General features: G+C 35.0%; 1 protein-coding gene across 1 annotated transcript; it reads right to left on the bottom strand.

Moving 5' to 3' along the window:
- Nucleotides 1-984: 984 nt before the first annotated feature.
- On the bottom strand, nt 985-22,452 carry LOC118194520 (alpha-tocopherol transfer protein-like). Its single transcript, XM_085826301.1, has 6 exons — nt 22,327-22,452; nt 20,296-20,374; nt 17,629-17,871; nt 11,949-12,061; nt 7,042-7,152; nt 985-1,364 (listed from the first exon to the last, which is right to left on the bottom strand). The coding sequence occupies exons 1-6, from the start codon at nt 22,450-22,452 to the stop codon at nt 1,176-1,178; spliced, it is 861 nt and encodes a 286-aa protein (XP_085682427.1). The 3' UTR covers nt 985-1,175.
- Nucleotides 22,453-23,164: the final 712 nt, after the last annotated feature.

The raw sequence follows: 23,164 nt of genomic DNA, 5'->3' as shown, positions 1-23,164 counted from the left end.
GTCGTTGCACTCTTCATGGTATATACCAGACATGGCCAAACTGCGGTGGCCGAAAACATCGCGGAGAAAAAACTACGCAAGGCGAAAACGTCGTGGCGCGAAACATCGTGGTAGGAAATAAAGCAAAGAGAAAACATCGCAGTTCTAAAAACATTGTGGTACAAAATACCGTCGTCGAAAATAAAGCAGTTAAAAAAATTTGCAATTTAAAAACATCGCCGTCGAAAATATCGTGGTAAAAAAATAAAGTATCTTCAAGCGAACGCATGACGATAATACGCAGACATGCGTTTTGCAGGCTTTAATAATTGTGAAAGGATGCTCGCATAATGATTTCTGAGCGCAAGATGGAAAAAAGGATAATTTTTACTTTCATATTTTTTGATTAATTAATAAATATTTGCTGAAAATGCAAAATGAAAACTGGAAACTTAAGCATAGAAAATTAATGCAATTTATATCACATAATAGAGTCTTAGACTGACATAGTTAACTAACAAAGGCCATTAAATTATTTTTTTTATAAAGGTTCAGTGGTAATTTTTCATGAAAAGTATATTCTGAAAAAGATTAGAAAAAGGAAGATAAGTAACTGCGTACTGTTATCTATAAAAAAGTAACTTAGTAACTTTTTTACGAGTAACATACGAGATTATTTTCTTCACTTTTGTTAAACTTTTGTTCTTATAGTGAAAATTATTTCCATTTTGTTTAAATTTCTTATTTTTAATTAGGTAATAAAAATGTGAAAGTAAAAATTATCCTTCTTTCCATCTTGCGCTCGCAAATGCCGAGAAGCATAATCAGGATCGAAGAAGGTCGTGTGTTTGGCAGTGAGAATGTGTACTCCACAGGAACAATCCTGAAGCCAAGAAAATTAATCAATCATCAGATATTGCTTCTTTGTCTGTTAAACATATTTGTTGATGCTTACGTATCCAAAACATCCTTGAAATAAATGCACAACTACGTTCTGAATAATTTAGTATCTCATTTATTAAATATTTCACATATTTATTAAATATTTTACATATTCCATAATTTATACATCAAATTTAACCACAAAAATTATTATTTTTAGAAGGCTAGAAAAGCATACCAATACGTTAATAATCAGTGTCACATTATCACTGAATAGACATGCATATTATACAATGCACATCACAATAGAGATTTTATGTATGTACTGAGTTGATTTTAAAGCCGTACTGATTCAGTTTCTGTATGTAAGATTGGTGATTGAGAATGAGTGTTCGAAATTCATCTTCGTTGGCATGCTCTCCTGTTCCTCCACAGTCTTGGGGTAGAGTATCCCGGGGAATATGTTTATGCAGAGATGTCATATCACTACCATGCATAAAAAACTGCAATATAAAAAAAAATTCAGTTTACTGATTTAAATCTATGCGAACGTGACAAATGCGATACCAAAATGCACATTTTTACATGACAAAAATTCTTTTAATAGGTTTAGAAAAGCAAAGATAAAGTATATTACTATATGTAACAAAGTTTGTAAACTTTTTCATGCAGCTATGCCTTATATTCTAAGGCAGTGGACTCAAATTCTCGGCCCGCATGCCTGCTCCTACAAAGACAATTTTTATGCAGCCAGCGATTATATTTTAATTACGTATTTGTTGCAAAAACGGTGCTTTTAGTTCCAGAGACTTCAACCTTCGAAAATCGAAGCCTTCACCGAGCTGTATGCTTAAAATACCGAAACTCCCGTCTCCCTCCATTACCCGTTCCGTCCGTTCTTCCTCTCTCCGACCATTAACGTACAAACAGGTGTGAAGATTTCAAATGACATCCTTTCTACTTCCTAACAAAGGATCTTCCATTAGCCTTATAGAACAAGCTGTCTTCAATAAACTGACACAATGCATTTGGGCAAACTGTCCCTGCTATTCCATACCTTAAAAGGAGGAAGAAAACAACATCGACTCTCGGGCGTTTCGGGCGGTTGTGGTTTTTTGAATGAAGGCCGTCTCCATTTTGGCCTTCAAAGGGTTAAAGATACGGATTTACCTTATGTTGGCGACTGATATTGAAGGAAAACATTTGATGTGGACAGCACATGACTTCTTGCACGGCCGGCCTATTAAATTATAAACATTTTTTTTTTTTGCATTTCATTTAAAAGTATTTCTTCGAATTTCAATACACATAAATTTCACATTCAGTCAATTCAGTTCTGGTACCGAGGCAAATTAAAAATGCATAAAAACTCAAAACATCTTCATTAAAAATTACAAACATAATTTCATTAAAAGTATAGAAAAACACAAAGCACAAAATACAGTTAAAACATTAAAAAATTTCCAATTAAAATTAGTCGTTGGCCGAAACAAGATATTCGGCCAACGACAAACTTATAGTTAACTTTTGGTCTCACTGTGCAAAATGTCACTGGAGCACCAACTAACTGAATTCACTATTCAGCTAAGAATTTCAAATGTAAACATATGGCGGCCTCGTAAGGCCTAGCAGCACTGAAACTTTTAAATTGCTCATAATTCTATAACTATTGTATGCAGATACGATAAACACAGGAAAACCTTAGCTGCAATAAAAGAACAACGTAATTCTACCACTTTTACTTCATCCGCATTAAACGTGTGTGTGTGTATATATATATATAGGGTGTATTGTAAATGTTGCGACAATCTTCTAAGGGAGGTAGGGTTTATAATAAGGATTAAGAATTGCATAGAAAACCATGCCCGGAAATGTCAGGGGTAAGTGGTAGAAGAGTTAGATGATGGGAAAAGAAACAAGAGTAATTAATTTGAAACATTTATTGGACATGAATACAAATGGTGTACGACAGCTTTAACGATACAACAGATGCCCGAAGTTTGCCCCATCAGATGCCAAACATGTCTGACACCCACGGATCATTTATTGTCGGACCTGTTTAAACACACCGGGAGTTTCTTTGATTGTAGCAGCTGCGCAGGCTAGTCTTGCTACGAGATCCATTTCAGACACGACACTTCTGATGGCTTCCCACAGAAAGAAATCAAGGCTCAATAAATCCGGTGAGCGCGGGAGCCAGGGAACCGGTCCACCATGCCCAATCCATCGATGCGGGAATGATCTGTTCAAATGGTTACGAACATCCGCTGCAAAATGAGCAGGGGCCCCCATCATGTTGTAATCACACGTTGCACCTCACATTTGGTGGAACATCGTCAAGCAAATCGAAAAACACCTGCTCCATAAAGATAAAATATTTCGCGGCATTCAAATGGGCCGTCGATGTCAGGCATGTTTGGCGTCTTATGGTGCAAACTTCGAGCTACTGTTGTAACACTCAAGTTGTCGTATACCATTTGCATTCCTGTCCAATAAATGTTTCGAATTAATCACTCTTGTTTCTTTTCCCATCTTCTACCTCTGCTACCACTTACCCCTGACATCTCCGTGTATAGGTTTTTATGGAATTCTAAATCCTTATTATGTGCCCTACCTCCCATAGAAGTTTGTCCTCTCCTAGAAGTTTACTTGTTCTGAAATCAGCGATAAGTCCCTACATACTTCTCCAGGGTCCTCAGTGTTTTATCATAGACAAAGGGCGAGAAACCCTAGACAGCTTTTGCACAGCGCTCTTCAAAGAGAAAACAGCCCACAGTACTGGACGTAGTGAAGCCACGCCAAACAGTTAAATGCAGTGAATGTAGGGCTCTTTAGTATGGGTACGTGGGTTCTCCTTTGCCAGGATACAGTTATGGGTGTTGACTTAGGTGCAAAGAAAAATGAGTTATTTAAGTGCGGCTGAGCCTAATTTATTTAACCATAGCAGCCATATTTGTTTACAATTGAAAATTAGCAGAGTAGTGAATTAGATGTTTCAGCATCTTCAGTGTCTTTTTGCCGAGTGGACCAAAAAGAAACTTTTATTTTTGGGCACCGAAAAATCTGCCCTCTTGCCCGTTGGTCGAAATTCTTTTGTGTAGAAACTGTAATTTTAATCGTAAAGTTTTTTTTTAATGTTTTAACTGTATTTGGTGCTTTATTTTTTCTATATCTTTCAATTTTTAATGAAACTATTTTGAGTTTTTATGTATTTTTGCCTCCTGCGAAATAAGAACTGAACTAATTCGATGAGAAATATACTTGTAATGAAATTCGAGGAAATAAGTTTAAATGAAATGCAGGAAAAACGCGTATAATTTAACATTCCTTACAATTAAGTCATGTGGTGCACACATCAGCTTTTTTTTTTTAGGCAATCATTAGAAATTAGACAGCAAGTTTCAGACTTAATTAAAATTGTTTAGCCGGATAAAATCTCTTAACCGAAAAAATTATATTCAATAGTATGATCACAAATTATTCCTTTGTAAAAGTCACGATGACGTTTTACAAAATTGCTAATTTTAAATTTGTTACCTTAAGCTACGGCAAGCAATCTCTCTGCTTATAAACCCCTCGATTCCGAAGAACAGTTTACATACATCATGTTTGGATATAATACTGATCTCAGGCTGCTTTACTACTCACATTCCTCTAAAACTGTAACTCTCTTAACTATTCCACTAATTAGTAATTCTACAGGGTGTTTCAACAAATCCTATAAAAACTTTCATGAGAGGTAGAGTACAAACAGACGATAGAATAGCACATAGAAATGCATAGTCGGAAACACCTTCCTGGGGGGGGAGTTACTAACGACGCAAAACACAAGAAAGGACAGATACGAGCAGAGTGAGAACATATTGCTACGAAATGCCAGCCGCAGTAAGATAGCTTCCCTGCAAGGCTGGTTCAGGGTTGCCATAAAATGGCAATGGGAGACAGGGTTGTCATATTTGGTGCGAAATTACCCATTTGGCGATATACCATAGACGGATGAAGATCATTCTGGAACGAATTCTTACCAATTTGGTCCATAATATTCTGGAAATCCTTGTGAGGCCAAAAAGTAAATACTGCCTGTACGCGGAGTGTCTTGAGTTCAGTAGTGGTATAAGTTCAAAGATTAGTTTCAGAGCGACCGAACCGAGTCGGGAGCTGCACATTAGTGCTTTGCCCTAAAGCTGTCGTCCCCGTTGTAGCCTGAGGGCTGTATTGCTGATTGTTTCAGCTTGTTTATCGTAGTTTTTAGACGACTGTAAACGTGTTTTTTGAACTGTCCTGTGTAATATTGGCGAATTAATTTTGTTTCGATTCTCCATCAAGTGTTATCGTCAATTACTCCAAATCCACGAACCCGTGAAACATAACAGTATATATATATATATATACATACATATGTACCTTTGTAATATACAGGTATATATATATACATATTCAGCAAGGCATTTCAATCGTGTTAATAATCATAAATATTGTACAGTATTTCTAGTAGCATTTAATTTGCGCACTTGCCATTCAGCTGGTTTGAAATTTTGTTTTCGTTGTTAATTGAAAATAAGTCCTATTTACTCATTCGGAATGAGACCTTAATTGGAGATATGCCGTAGACGGATGGAGATCATTCTGGAACGAATTCTTACCGATTTGGCCCATTCTTACCGATTCTTACCGAGTGTTCTCGAAAACAAGCGAAAAGCTATATAAATTCTGCCTATTCGCAGAGTAGCAGTCTAGTGTCGAGTATATCGTAGTGCCTCATCGAATTGTTGAGCTCCGAGAGGAGTTCCTACTTGAGCTCGAGATCAGAAACTGTATTCTAGTGTTTTGTCGTGAAGGTGTCTTCTCAATTAAGCCTACAAATACATAAATCATGCATTTTTGTCATGCTTTTATTTCTACTTTCTTGAAACTGAATCTCCCCCGTTCTTATTGTTGTCTCTGCTAGTCCTGAAGCATCAGAACATGAAGGCTGTGTTGCTGATTGTTTCGGCGTGTTTGTCGTAGTTCTTTGACGACTGTAAATGTTTTTCTGTAACTGTCCTGACTAATATTAGCTGAATAAATTGTGCTTTGATACTCCATTAAGTGTCATAGGTAATCACTCCAAGTGCTTTATATGCGTCCTGGAAGTCCGTCACAAGGATGTTCCTTAGTAACCTAGTCGTAGCTGCCTTGATGTTCTCCATTGTTCCTAAATGAGGAGAGGATTCATTTGAGGGATTTTTTTTAATCTTCGGAACAAAAAAAGTCGGGGGTGGGGGACAAATAAGGACTGAAGTAACGCGAAAGTTTCCGACGGCGTTTTCTCAAGTTTGAAACAAAAGTTTGCATGTGGTTGCTCGAGAGTTTTTTTCCATCTTGATTTCGACCGAGCACTCACACAAGGGTTCACTGAAACAGGCTCTGTGACTGTTCAGGAGCTAGGAGCCGACTGGCGCTGGTCACGCTGTGTTCCGAAGACTCCACCCACCCGTCCGTGCAAGCGGCAATGCTGTGCGACGGATAGTCGCACCAGAAGAAAACGGGGCGCATTACTTTTGGGACAGACATTGTATATTAAGATATAGTCATTTCTATTTTTCTGTAACTTGAATCTCTTCCGTTCTTATTATTATCTCTGCTACTCTTTAGTCCTCAAATCCTTCATAAACCATCAATTAAAATGAATGTGTAGCGTATTCAGCGCAGAGGTAATATCAGTTCTTGTTTTTTTTTGGCTATCACAGCCTCGTTTATTGAATTAGTCTGGCATGAAGTTCATCATTTAGAGAGGAAAGGTTCGACGTGACGTTCGCAGGCACTTTGCGAACGCTTGTATTTGTTAGAAAGACGGAAACAATGACTATGTAAACAAATGCATTTTAAAATTTAGGGGAGCTTGTTCCCTGAAAGCATTCATGAAAGAGAAAACTACGCGAACATTTTTAAATCTTCAGAATTTGGTTCTAAAATGCGAGGAAATACCGTAAATATATATTGCCTGTTTTACTCCTGAAATAGGTTTTCGATAAGTAAATAAAAATGGACATAAAGAAAATTTTATGAAAATGTGATTATTTCAATGGGAAATGTATACAAGTTAGTTCTGCCTGCAATTAAAAGTATTACTCGTAACAAAAACGGCAGAACAAAATTCAGAATGCTAGAAACAGATATAAATTAATGAAAATTACATACCCTTTCCTTCATCTTCTTTGAAAGGAAAAATTTTATAATGCGGTATGCATAATGAACGGCTAAAGGCTCGTATATTATATGAAGGCCTTTGAGTCGACATGGCCAACATTCCTGTTGCAAGGAAACAATGAAATCAATTGGGTGCAATAATATGTAGCAAAAGTCATGCTATACTGAAATGAAGTTTAAATTTATATTGTAAAATTGCTTTTAATCTGTATAAAATCTGAAAGAAAAGAATACCTGCACTGGTAAGTGAATTAATCCGAACAAATGGTGCTTTTTACCCCAAAGGGCGTAAGTTCAGAAGGGCTATTAATTTTAAAATGGAATTTTGCGTCGATTCACTTTTGAAACTGTTAACACCAATTAGAGCGCCGTGTGATATTTTAATGAAATAGTAGTTATCTGTCATTTTGGGTCCTTAATATAGTGTATGTCGTAGAAACTTTAGGTATTTTTTGGAAGCAGGAGTCATAAAAAATGAGCAACGCCTTCGCCGGGAATCAAACACGGACCTCTAGATTACGCACCTAGCGTGCTGACTACTGCACTACGAAGGCATGCTAAGAAGACGGAAGAAATAGCTTATGTACTCGATCTTTTAAAGGGCGACTGGGGTTTAAGGGGACCCAATCGCCAAATCTTCAAATCTTGCGTGTGGAGAATCATCATCCACCACCTTTTTAGCTCGGGCGATACTTGTAGGAACATTAGGTATATTTTTGAAGGTGGAGTAATGAAAACTAAGCAACACCTTCGCCGGGAATCGAACCATGGACCTCTGGAATACGCACCCAGCGTGTTGACCACTGCACTACGAAGGCATGCTAAGAAGGAGGGGAAAATACCTTATGTATTAATGTATCCCATTAAAACTTAAGTAAATTGTTAATGTTAATAACCATTTAATTTCTCATTGAAAAGTATGTAGTATTGAAAAGTATGTATGAGTATATATTGAAAAGTATGTATGAGTATGTATTGAAAAGTATGTATGAGTATGTATTGAAAAGTATGTATAAAGTTCAAAATACACTTAATAAATACGATAATGAGCGCAGGGCAATACGTGCCCACTAACTGTTCCATCTACATGTGTTCTGAGTGAAAAAATACATACATACTATTTTCAATGGAAATAAAAAATAAGTACTTTTTAACAAATTGTGTACCAAAACTGAAATAAATTATCTATCATTTTTTACAACAAGGTGCCTAACGTAGAAGTTAAATAAAATTAAAGATTAAGGGTTCTTTTATAAATAAAATTGTTTGTTAATAAAATTACGAGATTTGTTTAATATGCAAATTCGAAATTGTATTTAAATAATATTTCAGTTTTGAGCCTTCTAATAGTCATAATATTTTAATTCCAGTCTTAGTACAGGTTCAATTCTTTTATGCCACCCAAACAAGATAGTGGTAAGTGTCTCTGACTATTGCGCTGAAGAACCCTATCTCGAATCCAGGAGATGGCAAGGATGTCTATCTAAATGAATACTGTTTGTGCGGCATGTGGTACTCAAAATATGCGGTGAGTCAAAAATCCTGTCGAGAGATTGGTGGTAGGGGAAGAAGTTTGGGAGATCCTCTTTCTTTCTTCAGGGGTGTTCTCCTCCAAAATTGGAGGCGGAGCTGAGCAAAGTCGTACTCGCACCTCTATGGTGGCCAAGGCTCTTGCCAACAACAGGCGGAACTGAGCAAAGTCGTACTCGCACCTCTGTGGTGGCCAATGCTCTTGCCAACAACAGGCGGAACTAAGCAAAGTCGTACTGGCACCTGTATGGTGGCCAAGGCTCTGGCCAACAACAGGCGGAACTGAGCAAAGTCGTACTCGCACCTCTGTGGTGGCCAAGGCTCTTGCCAACAACAGGCGGAACTAAGCAGTCGTACTCGCACCTCTATGGTGGCCAATTCTCTTGCCAACAACAGGCGGAACTGAGCAAAGTCGTACTCGCACCTCTATGGTGGCCAAGGCTCTGGCCAACAACGGGCGCCATCATGTCTCCTTGCCAAGATGAATTTCGTGGGCTTGCTTTGATTTCAAAGAAGCTGGATTAGTCACAACAAAAGCACTCTTTTATAAATAGCTAATGGTTTTTCACGACACAAATATAAGTATCTCTCATTTGTTTTCAAGGAAACGAAACTCTTTAAAAGTAGAACTAATGAAATCTTCAAATATTTCATAGTTTTAGAAATATATAAAAAATTAATTGATATTTTAAAAAAATTCTTCACAGACATACAGTGGGAATACTGAGTTCACATTTTCACCTCGTCTTTAAATACAGATTCAGAAGATTTTAGCACACCAGAGTTATAAAATCAATTGCAAAGTTAAGTAAAATGTTATCGTACATAATTGCTTGCGTCTCTCGTAGTATATTTGAATAAACTAAAAACCTTTGGGTACATCAAAGGAACAAACATCTTTATTACAATATAGAATGTTAGCTGGCATACTGTTTAAAATTTCGCAAAAAGAAAATCTTAGATTGGTGTAGATTTTAAATAAAATTATATTGGTTTTGAGGATATTCAGATGAAAGTGCATTGCAAGAGGTGCTGGAGGCAGTTTCCCCCACCTGTACACACAGTTCAACACGGTCATGCACATTTCGTGTATGCTGCTGCTATTGAGCGTCACTGCCTGGATATCACAGCGAATGCTCTCATGTAACTCGTCGATGTGCATGGTTCGCGTTTGTACGTATTACCTTTAAGGCGACCACCATACCAAAATGTTAAGAGGGTCAAGTCTGGAAAAATGATTCTATGCAGTTATATCCGCATTAGACGTGTAGAGTCATTAGGTTATTTTTTAAAGAAGGAGTGATGAGAAATGAGTAACGCTCTTGGGAAATCGAAACACGGATCTTTAAAACACGCGCCCAACGTGCATACCACTACACTACGAAGCCATACCAAGAAGGTGGGAGAAATACCTTACAAACTACCCATTTTAAAGGCCGACTTGGGTTTTTTTTAGTCACCGAATCCTGGGTGTGGAGAATCATCATCCACCACCCTTTTAGTTCGGGCGCCATTGTGGAGTCATTAAGTTTTTTTTAAAGCAGGAAGAATGAAAAATGGGCAACGGCCTCCCTGGAAATCGAACCACGGACCTCTGGAATACGCGCCCAGCGTGCAGACCACTACACTACGAAACCATGCTAAGAAGGCGGGAGAAATACTTTGTAGATGTTTGGCATATTTCCCCATCTTGCTTGTACTAGACAAATGTCAGCTCTTCCTCAGCTCACAAATTCACGAAATAGTCCCTGGTACACTTCATTGGTGCCAGTAATGTCAAAAAAAATTGGCCGAAGATGCATCACTGGGATAATGCACAGAATGCGCCCATCTTTTATGAATGAAGGGGTTCCTCGAAGACTGCTTGTTAGTTCTTAATACTCTGCAAAAATGTGTTTTGTTAGTTCACTTATCCTGGCAAGTAGAACCACGCTTCAGCACTACACCACGTGTGCTCTGGCAGCAGCATGCACGAAAATGCAACGTTGTTTTGAACTATATGTACAGGGTGAATCAGAACAAGAGGGAAAAACTTTAGGGGATGATAGATACGAGCAACATTCTTCATAGAATGCACGGTCGGACGCAAGCGATGAGAAATTAAAGGGTAATTTTCCGCTGTAACATTTAAAGAATTAACAAAAGAGTAAAAGGATATACTTCAGAAAACATTTTACTTTCAGAAAGTACTCATAAAATTTCCTCAAAAGATCTTTCGCCATCTGTAATGCAGGATTCACACCTCAATTCCCGAATATCGTCGGCAACAACGGCGATCCTGGCAACCACTTCCATATTGTCTTCAACGGGCAGTCATAAATTAGGCTTTTCATATGACTCCACAGGAGAAACACTTAACACGAGAGATCCGGTGTTGGTGGCCACGCTATGGGACCACTTCGGCCAATCCATCCCCCTGGAAATCTCGCGGATTGTATAACCAGCAATCCTCTCGGCATTCCAAGGTTACAAATGCTGCTGGGTGCAAGAACAGACTTTTTATACCATTTAGTTACAAAGTCACCTAGTTTTCACGCCATTTGCGTTCAGACTATACATTCTATGACGAATAGTGTTCGCAGCATTCCCTATAATTCTCCCTCTTGTCCAGAATCACATATTAGAGAAGGTCACTTCCAGGCCGGCTTTAATGAACTTTCATTTTCCAAACATAAAGGCATGTCATGTAATATTTTTTCATTTCGTTTTTAAAATACGCGTCATAAAGTTTTTATCACACATTTCCCAGGTCCACTTTCGAGTGGAACAGCCTATGCCACAGCTGTAGCAGAAGGAGAATCCAGGATATTATATTCTTTTGTCCAGTAAACAGTGCCAAACATTGTCTTTAGCTTTCACCCACAAATATGAGTCATAAATCGTACTAAAATTCTCGTTTATTAGTCTCTTAACAGAATGAAAATTTAATCCTTAATGAACTTTATCTTTTCTGCAGCAGTGCGATTTAGTAAATCACTAGTAACAGGAAATGTGTTTAAAGTAGTTAAAAGACTAAAGTATCAATAATTTATCTTCGAATGCAAATAACTTTTTATTATTTATTTATTTGAGAAATCAGTACTTCATTGCTGACTGAAATTTGATTGTACCAGGAAATTCGAAATTCTTTCGTTTTGTGATATGAGAGACTCTTTCGTTTTTAGTTGCATCTAAGAATTCAAAGTGAGTGACGAATTAAAAAATATTGTAAAATTCTAAAATACTTATAACTTGATAAATGTAATAACACACAGAAATAATGTAATAATTTGCAATTTTTCCCACTTTTAGTTTTAGCGTCGAGTGCCATGTATTGTTACCAAAACCAATATAATTACACTTTTTAATAAATAAATTCTGATTTTTACCTGTAAATATCTGAAAAGTGTTGTGAGAAATTTTATGGATAAAATATGGAGCACTTGTTGAAAACTACAGCCTTTGAAATCGATGACAAGGTAAACTCCACAACTTGCGCTGTCTCTTTCAGCAAATATATTTCAGTTATAATTATACCAAGGGCTACAACCTCAGTAATGGTACCAACTTCTAAATTTAGATTGTCTATAAAAGAAAGAAAAACCGAGTCAACATGTTAGAATTATAATTAAAGTACTAAAGAGACGGAGGAAATAATCTTATTGGAGAGCATATGGAATTAAAAATAGCAATTCAAATCGTATTTTTCAAGAGATATTGCATCAACAAGAAAGGAATTGCTAAGAACCAAACTGTAAAAGTCTTTGCATAGCATCAACGAGGAAAATCTTGAGACCTTCATGCTACCAGCCAGTTTATTCCATGGAAGTACTCCTAGTATGAGATTTTAGTCGACTTACAAACTATAAAAGTCTTTGCATAGCATCAGCGAGGAAAATCTTGATACCTTCATGCTACCAGCCAGTTTATTCCATGGAAGTACTCCTAGTATGAGATTTTAGTCTACTCTAGTTGGTAAGGAGAAGACGTATTTACAGTTTGCATCTTGAAAACTAGTCTGGCTGCACAGAGTTCATTTTCTAGAGAAAAGCATTGACTATACAGAGAGAAATGATACGTTAAGTAAAGATAAATTAAGGCCATTTTAAGAATAATGACAAAATCGCTAGTAACTCAGTACTAATGTTTTGTAAGGATCTTAAGTTTTACTAACGTTTATTTTATTTTAAATCTTTACTATCACTTCTTAGTTTCTACTTCCGGCCAGAATTAAAAGCTTTAACTTATTTATGCAAATTTGTCTTGCGAACGCCAAGTACTTAAGTTGTGGCTTTTTGCCAAGCAAGAGAGAGGAAGGGGTTAATAGAAGCAGGCCGCTTGCCTTAGCAGTTTTACTCGGTTGCTGGTTGCCTTCAAGGCCAGAGGTTTAATCCTCTTGAGAATTTTAAACGTATCGTAGTGTTAACAGTTCTCTGTACTACATACGGCCTTTCTGTTAATATACGGCCAATCTTCAAGTAGCCACTTGTTTATTAATCCAAAGTTAGTTTAGTTAGAATTTAGTTAATATTTTTATATTCTTACGTTCAGACCACAAGTGGTTGGTCTCTGTATTCCGAAGTCCGGAAATCATTGTAAAGAGAGAAAAATAAAGGGTTTCGTATACCCTTCCTGCGTATCTTGTCTACTTCCCACATTTATTGAACATAGCTTTAGTAAGCTCCCTGTTCCGAGTCAGGTCATTGAATGCTCCCCAAGCAAGTAAGGAGAAACACTGAACCTGATAGTTTAAATGGAGATCGAGAAGCTTTGAATATAAAAATGCAAATATCGCACAAAAATGTAAATATTACTTGGTAATATAGTGTATATATACATTATCAGGTTCAATGTTCCGTCTTACTTTCTTCGGGAACATGCAAGGACCTGACTCGGAACAGAGAGCTTACTAAAGCTATGTTCAATAACTGTGGGAAGTAGACAGGATACACAAGAAGGGTATACAAAACCCTTTATTTTTCTCTATTTACAATAACTTCCGTCCTTCGGAATACAAAGACCCACGACTTGTGGTCTAAACGTAAAAATATAAAAATAAAACTAAACTCTTAACTTTGAAATAATAAATGTGGAAGATTGACCTTATATTAACAGGAAGCCGTATGTAGTACAGAGAACTGTGAACACTACAATACGTTTAAAGTTATCAAGAGGATTAAACCTCTGGCCTGGAAGGCAACCAGACACTGAGTAAAACTTTGTAGGGTTTATATTTATTTTAACTAACATTTATTTTAAGTTTAAACTATCTTTCCTGTCAAGCCTTACTTTCCCCTGGAACTGCCAATGCCAGAATATGTAAATTTTAGTAGAACGCGCAAGGATTCAAATTATCAGCGGAAGTATACTGATTTAAATAGAAGGAAACGAGTTCGGTGTGATATTCTTACTGCACGAGCGCGGAGGTAGTTAGCGAGAATTGAAGAACCCCGCGTTGCGGCCTATGTGCTTGGCGGGAAGTAGTGGTAATCGTTCCAGTGAGCTTCAAGTCTGCTGAATTAGCAGCGGTATTGTAAAACGCGGTGAGTTAGTTATTTTAGAGAGCCTCGTAGTTAGAATCTTGTCTTTACTTTCTTTTCAGGTTATTATTTTTATTTGACTGCCAAGTTGGCACAGTCTGTGAGCGTCAAGAGCACGCAATTGTAATTTTATTACGTTGAATAAAAAGGGACTTAAACCCTTCACAAGGCTCTATCCTTTATACAAGTTTTCACAGTCACCTCTTGGTTGCGTGCAAGTTGGAGGCGCGCAACGTTATAACTTCTAAGGTAAGCGGCCTGCTTCGACTAACTGCTTCCTCTCTCTCGCTTGGCAAAAAGCCACAACTTAAATACTTGGCGTTCGCCAGACAAACTTTGCATAAATACTTTAACGCTTATAATTCTGGCCGGAAGTAGAAAATAAGAAGTGATAGTAAAGATTTAAAATAAAATAAACGTTAGTAAAACTTAAGATCCTTACAACATGTATTGAGCAAGGTATTTTAATCTTGTTAATAATCATAAATGTTGTACAATATTTCTAGTAGCATTTATTTCGTCCACTTGCATTTCAACTAGTTTCAGATTTTGTTTCTATTGCTAATTGAAAATAAGTTTCTGTTTACTCAATTGCCATTGAACTGTTGCAATGGACTAAGCGTTTTTCATGCAGGTTGATGCTGGTTAATGAAACGATGAACGATGACACGTTCATCATGACATGAGCGAAATTTATGACCTTAGGATATTAGAGTGATAGATATCACCATTTACTACTACTAATGACTCTTGAGTCAGTTAAAATGTGCACGGACATACCTGGAGATGTTAACTAAGTTTGAAAAATATAAATAATATTTTGATTAGGTTACACTGCAAGTCTATAATCCGGGAGCTCCGAGAACTACCGAACCAAGGAATCGGGAGCTGTGCTCGTGTGTCGTCGACTGCATCGCGAGTTGTAGCGAGGAGAGTCTCGAGAGTAGGTGGAGTTCCGCGAATGACCAAGCAGAGTCGGGTGCTTTGCAGGAAGCTGTCTCCACCGTCATTGCCTGACAGTGTGAAGGCTGTGTCGCTGATTGTTCCAGCGTGTTTATGGTAGATCTTCAAGGACTGTAAAAAGTGTTTTTGGAGCTGTCTTGAATAATACTGGTCAATAAAATGTGTTTTGATACTTCATCAAGTGTCGTCGTTATTCACTCCAAATCCACGAACCCCGTATGTACGTAAAGTAGAGAAACAACGTAAGAATATGAAACTAAAACAAATGTACCACCATAAAAGCATTTTGCCGTTAAAAATCATTGCATCCTAAGTGAAAGGTACATAATCGAAAAGCAAAAACCTTTAAATTTATATTATATAATTATATTCGTAAATGAAACTTTATATTACAATAAAATATAAATAAGTGTACTACGAGTACAAATATATAACAATTGTGGCAAAAAGTGAGTAATAATACATATAGTAAGCAAATAATACAGTTGTAAAAAGCAAAGAAGACACCCGAGTCACAGCGCCGTCATTGACAAGATATATTTAAAAAAATATATGTATTCTGTGTTTTTTATATTTTAGATACTGCAAGGTTTAAAAAAATGGTGAATGTCGTGAGATTTAGCCAGTTTTCTTTTAACTGAAACACGTGATTAAACGTACTTACCAAGTTTTGTGGTTAAGGTGTAAAATAAATTATTAATATAAGCCAAGAACATAAAATGCAATAGCTCACCTTAACAATGTTATTTAACTCTAACACTACTCGTATTATTAACAAGTACAAATAACTTAATCCTTAAAAAAGTGAAAAATAGAATTGTAGTCATATGAAACACCGTCAAATAGGCAAACTAAGTGTCGGACACATGGTCAAATTTAAGATGAGTGTTTATTCTTGGAGCTGTATACTAAACTATAATTGCCATTAGTTAAAAAAAATCTGATGTGTACAGCACATGACTTCCTTGCACGGAATTTTAAATTATACTCATTTACTTCTTGCATTTCATTTAAATTTATTGGATTGAATTAAATCTACTTTAGCGCATAAACCAGAAAAGAATAATTGCACTCTTTAAAATTCCCTATAATCGTTTACCATAGCGAAACTCTGGCGCTAGGTTTACTTGGCAGCGTTACATTTCATTCATTTTATAACTCAGAATGCACAAAATTAATATCATGGGAAGAGTTATCTAATCATTGCTACCTGTTTTATCCAAATATTATAATAAATCTAAAACGATATATAAAAGAAATTAAACAAACAAACAAACAAACAAACAAAAAGAAGAAAGAAACAGTTTTCACAGACGATTCAGTATTTCTCATTCAATTATTTCAGTTTCCGCTTCGTGACAAAGCAAAAGTACAAAAAAACTCAATATCTATATTAAAAATTACGAAGTAAATCTTAAACACTTATTTCCTCGAATAAATTCCAGAATGGCTTAAGCATGATTTAATTCGCAATAATAAATGAAAGCGTTCTCTTTGTGGTTGCGAAGCATAGTTTCTCTAGGTTAGAAACAAATCCACTTTTCTGCCAAGCTTCAAATGTAAACAAAATGGCCGCCATGGCAAAAATAATTAGACTTAGCCGCCCTTTAACAACTTTTAAATTGTTGATAATTCTACAAATAGTGCATACAGATTTACTAAAGGCATAAACACCTTAACCGAAAGATAAGAACAATACAATTTATTCATTTTTAAAGCAAAAAATGCACAATTTACAAACATATAAATATAAAGAAACTGAGATCAATAAGCCGAGTAACAGAGTGGATATATATATATATATATACATATATTTATATACGTTTGGTGCGGCCGACTGCAATCAAAGTACGAGGTGCACATCTACATGTTATAGCAGTCCTATATACAAAATTTCAACGTTCCGAGGTTACTCATTTATGAGTTATGCGAGTGTCGCGAAAAATTCTCTTCGGAATTCATTTTAAATCAGTTTTATATTTTTTTGGGGGGAAAAGAGTCTTTTAGTCTGTCCTTACGTACAGATGTCACGCAAAAACATCGTTAAATTGCATTGGAAGCGGTGAAATTGGATATTTTCGTTTGAAATGTAATGCCTGAAACTTTTCGCGATTTTAATACTTCCTTTTTACTTCGTATAAGGAAGTAAAAATAGAATTATATTCATATGAAACACTGAAAAATAGACAAACTAAATATCGAATCACACGGGAAATTTAAGATGAGTGTTTATTCTTGGGACTGTATACCAAACTATCATTGCCATTAGTTCAAAGAAATATTAGGTTATGCTCTTGAAAAAGTCGTCATTTCGACATTAAAAGCGAGAGCCGCAAATGTCATAAATTTGAAAAATATTTGTGTTTCTGAATAATAAATATTAAAACAAAATGTTGAAAGGGGCCCAATTTTAAATTCATTTTGAACATTCATTTAATTTTCTGTAAAATTTTCTCCACTAAAAATATTATAATATACCACCAGTAGTACGTATACCACAGTTTGAGAACCAGCGAATGTAAAATAATTAATTAAATTAAATGTTTTAAATATTTAGTGAAATTACCGCATTTGCAGTAACCGATAAGTGCTCCACCAGGGTGTCTTTTCGGCAAAACAGTTAGCACATTCATATCCAAGATTCTTTGCATTTCTGATGGCAAAAAATTGGTATATATTCTGGAATATTCTTTGTTGAACTTGAAGAATTTAAGCAAAGTTGTTAAAGCTCTTTGGACGTCAAATTTTCGTACCCTAAGGAATCCCAGTAGAAAGACATCGTCCATTAATGGATCGAGGTTTGGAATTTCTGCAAGAAAAATAAATTATCATAATTTTTTTTTTTATTTAACATTTCCGTCAAGTGAAACAAATCTCTTCCCCCCAATGGCAGATTTTGGACAGTTACAATTCTGTAGCAGAGTCCATTAATCTATACTAAGGCCATACGTGGTGGTCTCTTTATTACGGAGGCGCCTAATAGGTGGGCCACCTTTGCATCCTATGAAGGGACGGACAGTTACAACCATGCCTTCTCCGGGATTCGAACCCAGGCCTTCGGTATCGCAGTCAGGCTCCCCTAACCACTATACCGTCTGAGCGGCAAATCTTTTATGTTATTTATAGGGAAAAATAGATATCTAAAGACATCAAATAGAGTATATAATTGCATAAACTTTCAAAAAATTTTATATCTAATTTTTATCGGTTTTCTGAGAATCACGCGAAGATTTATAAATAACTGAATTTATTTGGTTAAAAGGCATCAATTTTTTTACATTGAATTGGTGTTCGAAAATTGACAAATTCCAAACTTCATTAATTTGTTTATTTTTAGTTTAAATAAGTTATTTAACGTATTAGAATTGTTTGATCATAGTAGTAGATCTCAGTTTGAATATTTAAAAGTCTATACGTTTGAATTCACAAGTGTAACCAGCAGAAATTTCTTACAGATATCAGCCTTTATATTTCAGGAGAAAATAAGTATAATTCGCAGTTTTTTTGTTTCATTTTAGTTATAGTTATTAAAATATTATTTGAACCCAGGCCCTTCGGTATCGCAGAATCATATGCATATGCTTTGATTTTGTTAAAAAATCTGATGTGTACACCACATGACTTCCTTGTACGGAATATTAAATTATACGCATTTTTTCTTGCATTTCATTTAAACTTATTGGATTGAATTAAATCTACTTCACCGACAGCGCATAAACCACATTAGAATAAATGCATTCTTTAAAATTTACTCTAGTATTTGTTTACCATAGCGACACTCTGGCGCTAGATTCACTTAACAGTATTATATTTCGTTCATATTATAACTCATAATGCACAAAATTTATACCATTTAAAGGATAGAATTATCTAATCGTTGCCACATGTCCTATTCAAATACTATAATAAAGCTAAAACGATGTATAAAAGAAATTAAGCAAACAAAACAAAAAAGAAACAGTTTTTCACAGACGATTGAGTATTTCTCATTCAATTAATTCAGTTCTCACTTCGCGAGGAGGCAAAAATACATAAAAACTCAAAATATCTATATTCAAAATTACGAAGTAAATCTTAAACACTCATTTCCTCAAAAAAATTCCAGAAAGGATTAAGCGTGATTTAATTGGCAATAATAAATGAAGGCGTTATCTTTGTTGCTGCGAAGCTTCTAGATTAGCAACAAGTCCACTAGTCTGCTGTTTCAAATGTAAACAATCAATGGCCGTAAAAAAAAAAAAAAAAAAAAAAAAAAAAAAACGTTTTAGCGGCACTTAAACAAATTTAAAATTGTTGATAATTCTAAAAATATTGCACACAGATTTACTAAAGGCATAAAAACCTTAACCGGAAGATAAAAACAACATAATTCAATCATTTAAAAAAAAAATGTACAATTTACAAACATATAAGAGTAAAGAAACTGAGATCACTGAGTCCGGTAACAGAGTGGATATATATATAAATATATTTATATACATTTGGTGCGGCCGATCGAAACCAAAATACGAGGTGCACATATACATGTTATAGCAGTCCTATATACAAAATTTCACCGTTCTGAGGCTACTCGTTTTTGAGTTATGCGAGATACGTACGTACGTTCGCATAGACGCCACGAAAAATTCTCTTCAGAATTAATTTTAAAGCAGTTTTATAATTTTTTTGGAGGAAACGAGTCTTTTATTTTGTCCTTACGTACAGATATCACGCAAAAACATCGTTAAATTCGAAATTGCATTCGATAGCTGTCAAAATGGATATTTTCGTTGAAATATGCTGCCTGAAACTTTTCGCGATTACAATACTTCCTTTTTACTTCGTACAAGGAAGTAAAAAACTTTTCATTTTATTCCCCCCCTTCCCCCCGAAAAAATAATATTTCGACCAGTCAGCTGTTTTTACTTTGCACATTCGACCAACATGCAATCTGAGCTTGAACTGTCTTAAGTGACAAATTGAATACTGCTTAAATTGTAAATAAGAATCGCTTCACATTTAATTAAGTGAAGCAGTTAATTAATATGAATAAATTAACTAAGTAGTTAATTAACATCAACTAACTGCTTATTAATAAGTTAATTAATATCAATTAACTGCTTAGTTCATTCATTAATAAAAAGTTGGAACAGCTTTAAGTCTAAGAGGACAGAAGTTTTCAGAAAAGAATATCTAAGGTAATTTAGCTTGTAATTATGTTACACATATAAAATAAGAACGAAACCCCAAGCACCCAGCTGATCTGCAAAAATCTGAACTTGGGTTGAACTACCGTTGTTCATCAATCTCATCCACTCCGCCACTAACATGTCCTGAAACCATATTGAAATCAGCATTATGAAATTGAAAACATTAGTTCTAGATATTTGAAGTTGTTTATAATTTTTGTTAAATGATTTAATGATAAGCCATTATCAAGACTTAAAACCATAATAATGTTCTGACGTTTTATTATCAGTTTATCTAGATCTGATACGCTGCGCAGAAGCATTATTTTTAGAGTAAATTAAATTTACTAATGGAAAATTACTTTAAAGTCAAATCCCTGATAATCAAATAAATAAGCAAATTTGCATTGACTCGAATGTTTAGACAATATGATTTTACTAAAAATGCTCTATGTAAAGAAGTACATGAATGTTAAATTTAAAAGTCATCAAAATTCAACTTTAAATTTATGATGCTTTTTATCTTTATTGCATTTTGGAAAATGGAGTAAAATTCAATTCATTTTTAAGTACGGCCCACCAGCGGCCGAGGGTTAAAGTCGCTGAACACTGGTAGTTCTCTGTAGGTTTTAGTTCCAGCGAATGAGCTAGCTGCATGGGCGTTTTCGTGGTTTTTCCTATGCCTTATTGCGTTCATTTTCCTTCAAATGCCAATTTCAATAAAGGCAACTCACAAATCTATCTCTGAATTTCGCACCTTTAAATATCTTTCTAAAAACATTTAAAAGTCACTAAAATTCAACTTTAAACATGTGATGGTTTTATTCTTTATGTATTTAAAACATGGATCAAACTTGAATTAATTTTCAATTTTTCATTTCAGGTTTCAATGAATTTTTAATTCTTCGGCAGATGTAACACTGAATTTGCATACCTTCGAATGACAATTCTATAAAGCCAACTCATACAATTAACTCTGAATTTTTCACCTTCAAATATCGGCCCACCAGCGGCCGAGCGGTAAAGTCGTTGAACACTGGTAGTTCGGTCCGAGGTTCGAATCCCGCGTACGGGCTGGCTGCATGGGTTTTTTCGTGGTTTTCCCCATGTGTAACGTGTATTACGAACCAGTTTCCCTTAGAAAGTCCTCCACGAAGGCATCCCTCCCCTTAGGCAGATAGCCCTAGTGTGCTTTGCCATAATTAAATACACCACACTCCTTCAAATATCTTTCTAAAAACATTTAAATGTTAAATGTAAAAGTAATCAAAATTCAACTGTAAATTTATGATGGTTTTAGCCTTTATGCATTTAGGAAAATGGAGCAAAATTACATTAATTTTCAATGAAAATTCAATTTTCAATTCTTCACTTCATGTTTCAATGAATTTTTAATTCTTCAGCAGATGCAACACTGAATTTGCGTACTTTCGAATGACAATTATATGAAGCCAACTCATAAAATTAACTCTGAATTTTTCATCTTAAAATATCTTTCTAAAAACATTTAAATATTAAATTTAAAATTAATCAAAATTCAACTTATTTTAATTAAAATTTATGACGGTTTTATTCTTTATGCATTTAAAAAATGGAGCAAAATTGCATTAATTTTCAATGAAAACTCAATTTTCAATTTTTCATTTCAGGTTTCAATGAATTTTTAATTCTTCAGCAGATGCAACACTGAATTTGCATACCTTCGAATGCCAATTCTATAAACCTAACTCATAAACTAACTGTGAATTTTATATCTTAAAATATGTTTTTAAAGTTATCACCCCTCTTAAAGCGTAGCCTTTTATTAAAAAATCTATGAAAAATGAAATAACTTAAATCTTATCACTTAACATCTAAGTCACAAGAAAGCACGCTTATTCAAATTTAAGCCGATATTTTAACAGTTTATTACTTTTTCTGCAAACTAACTTCAACCTATTAGAGTTGAAAGTGTGAGGACGTCTTAAATCCAAGCACTCGTTTTTAAAATACATTTTTCCGATAAAAATTCCTTTAATAATTCTGAGAAATCTTATTATTCGCGAGATATAGTAAATAAATAAATAAGTGAAAAATAAATTAAGAGCGCACTAAGCCTTAATGAGATCCTTTAGCTCCGTGAGAGCTTTTGCTCTTCTTGCCGGGGTCTCACCTAACTCCAACTCAGCTCGCTTCATTAGAGCTGGAAAAGAAAGCTCTGTGTTTGACGTTAAACAATCCATGCATCGACAGAAAACGAACAATATGGCTCTAAAAGGATGGCTACTCTTACAATCGTATTCTATTTTCAGTGGCCTTGAAATTGACTTTGCATTTTAAAAACCGGATTGATAAGAGTTGCACAATTTTATTTTTAAGCACATTAGGCTATCATTCATATCCGAATTTGGAGCATTTTTCGTCGAATATTTCAGAAGTAGGTTTTGGATATCTTTAAGTTTCTGGCAGAATAATAAAAATATCGTTTATAGAGATTAAGATTTATTTGATAAGAATTTAAATAAGTGCAAAAACAAAACAAGAAGAAATCTCAAAATAAAAGTGGGTTCAATTACACTCAGTTAAAGGAAATGGTATATATTTTTTTTTTAAATCTTGAATTCAGATTGAAATGAAAATTTTTTTCATTTCATGTATATGCCTATAAAAGCTTAAAATTGAAAAATATCATCAGTTTTTATTGAATATTTTGTTTAAATTTAAATGTAGAAGGAAAAATTAAAGTATTTGACGGCATATAAGACGCACGTTTTTCTAAATTTGGTCTCAAAAAAGTTACCGTTGTCTTATACGTGAAGGACACAGGTTAACTTTAAATACTGAATGCTATTTTTAGCCCGGATAAAGGTCTAGACACGCATAACGTTTTCTATATCTGCCATAATTATTTTGCGCATGCGTGAAATATCTGTCGCCGAAAAGCGCCAAAGCTCG

The sequence above is a fragment of the Stegodyphus dumicola genome, chromosome 11, assembly GCF_044657685.1.
Source record: "Stegodyphus dumicola isolate Sdum_Otavi_A_Nest chromosome 11, ASM4465768v1".
NCBI lineage: Eukaryota > Metazoa > Arthropoda > Arachnida > Araneae > Eresidae > Stegodyphus > Stegodyphus dumicola.
The sequence above is the reverse complement of the archived record's forward strand: the minus strand, read 5'-3'. Positions and strand labels throughout refer to the sequence as shown.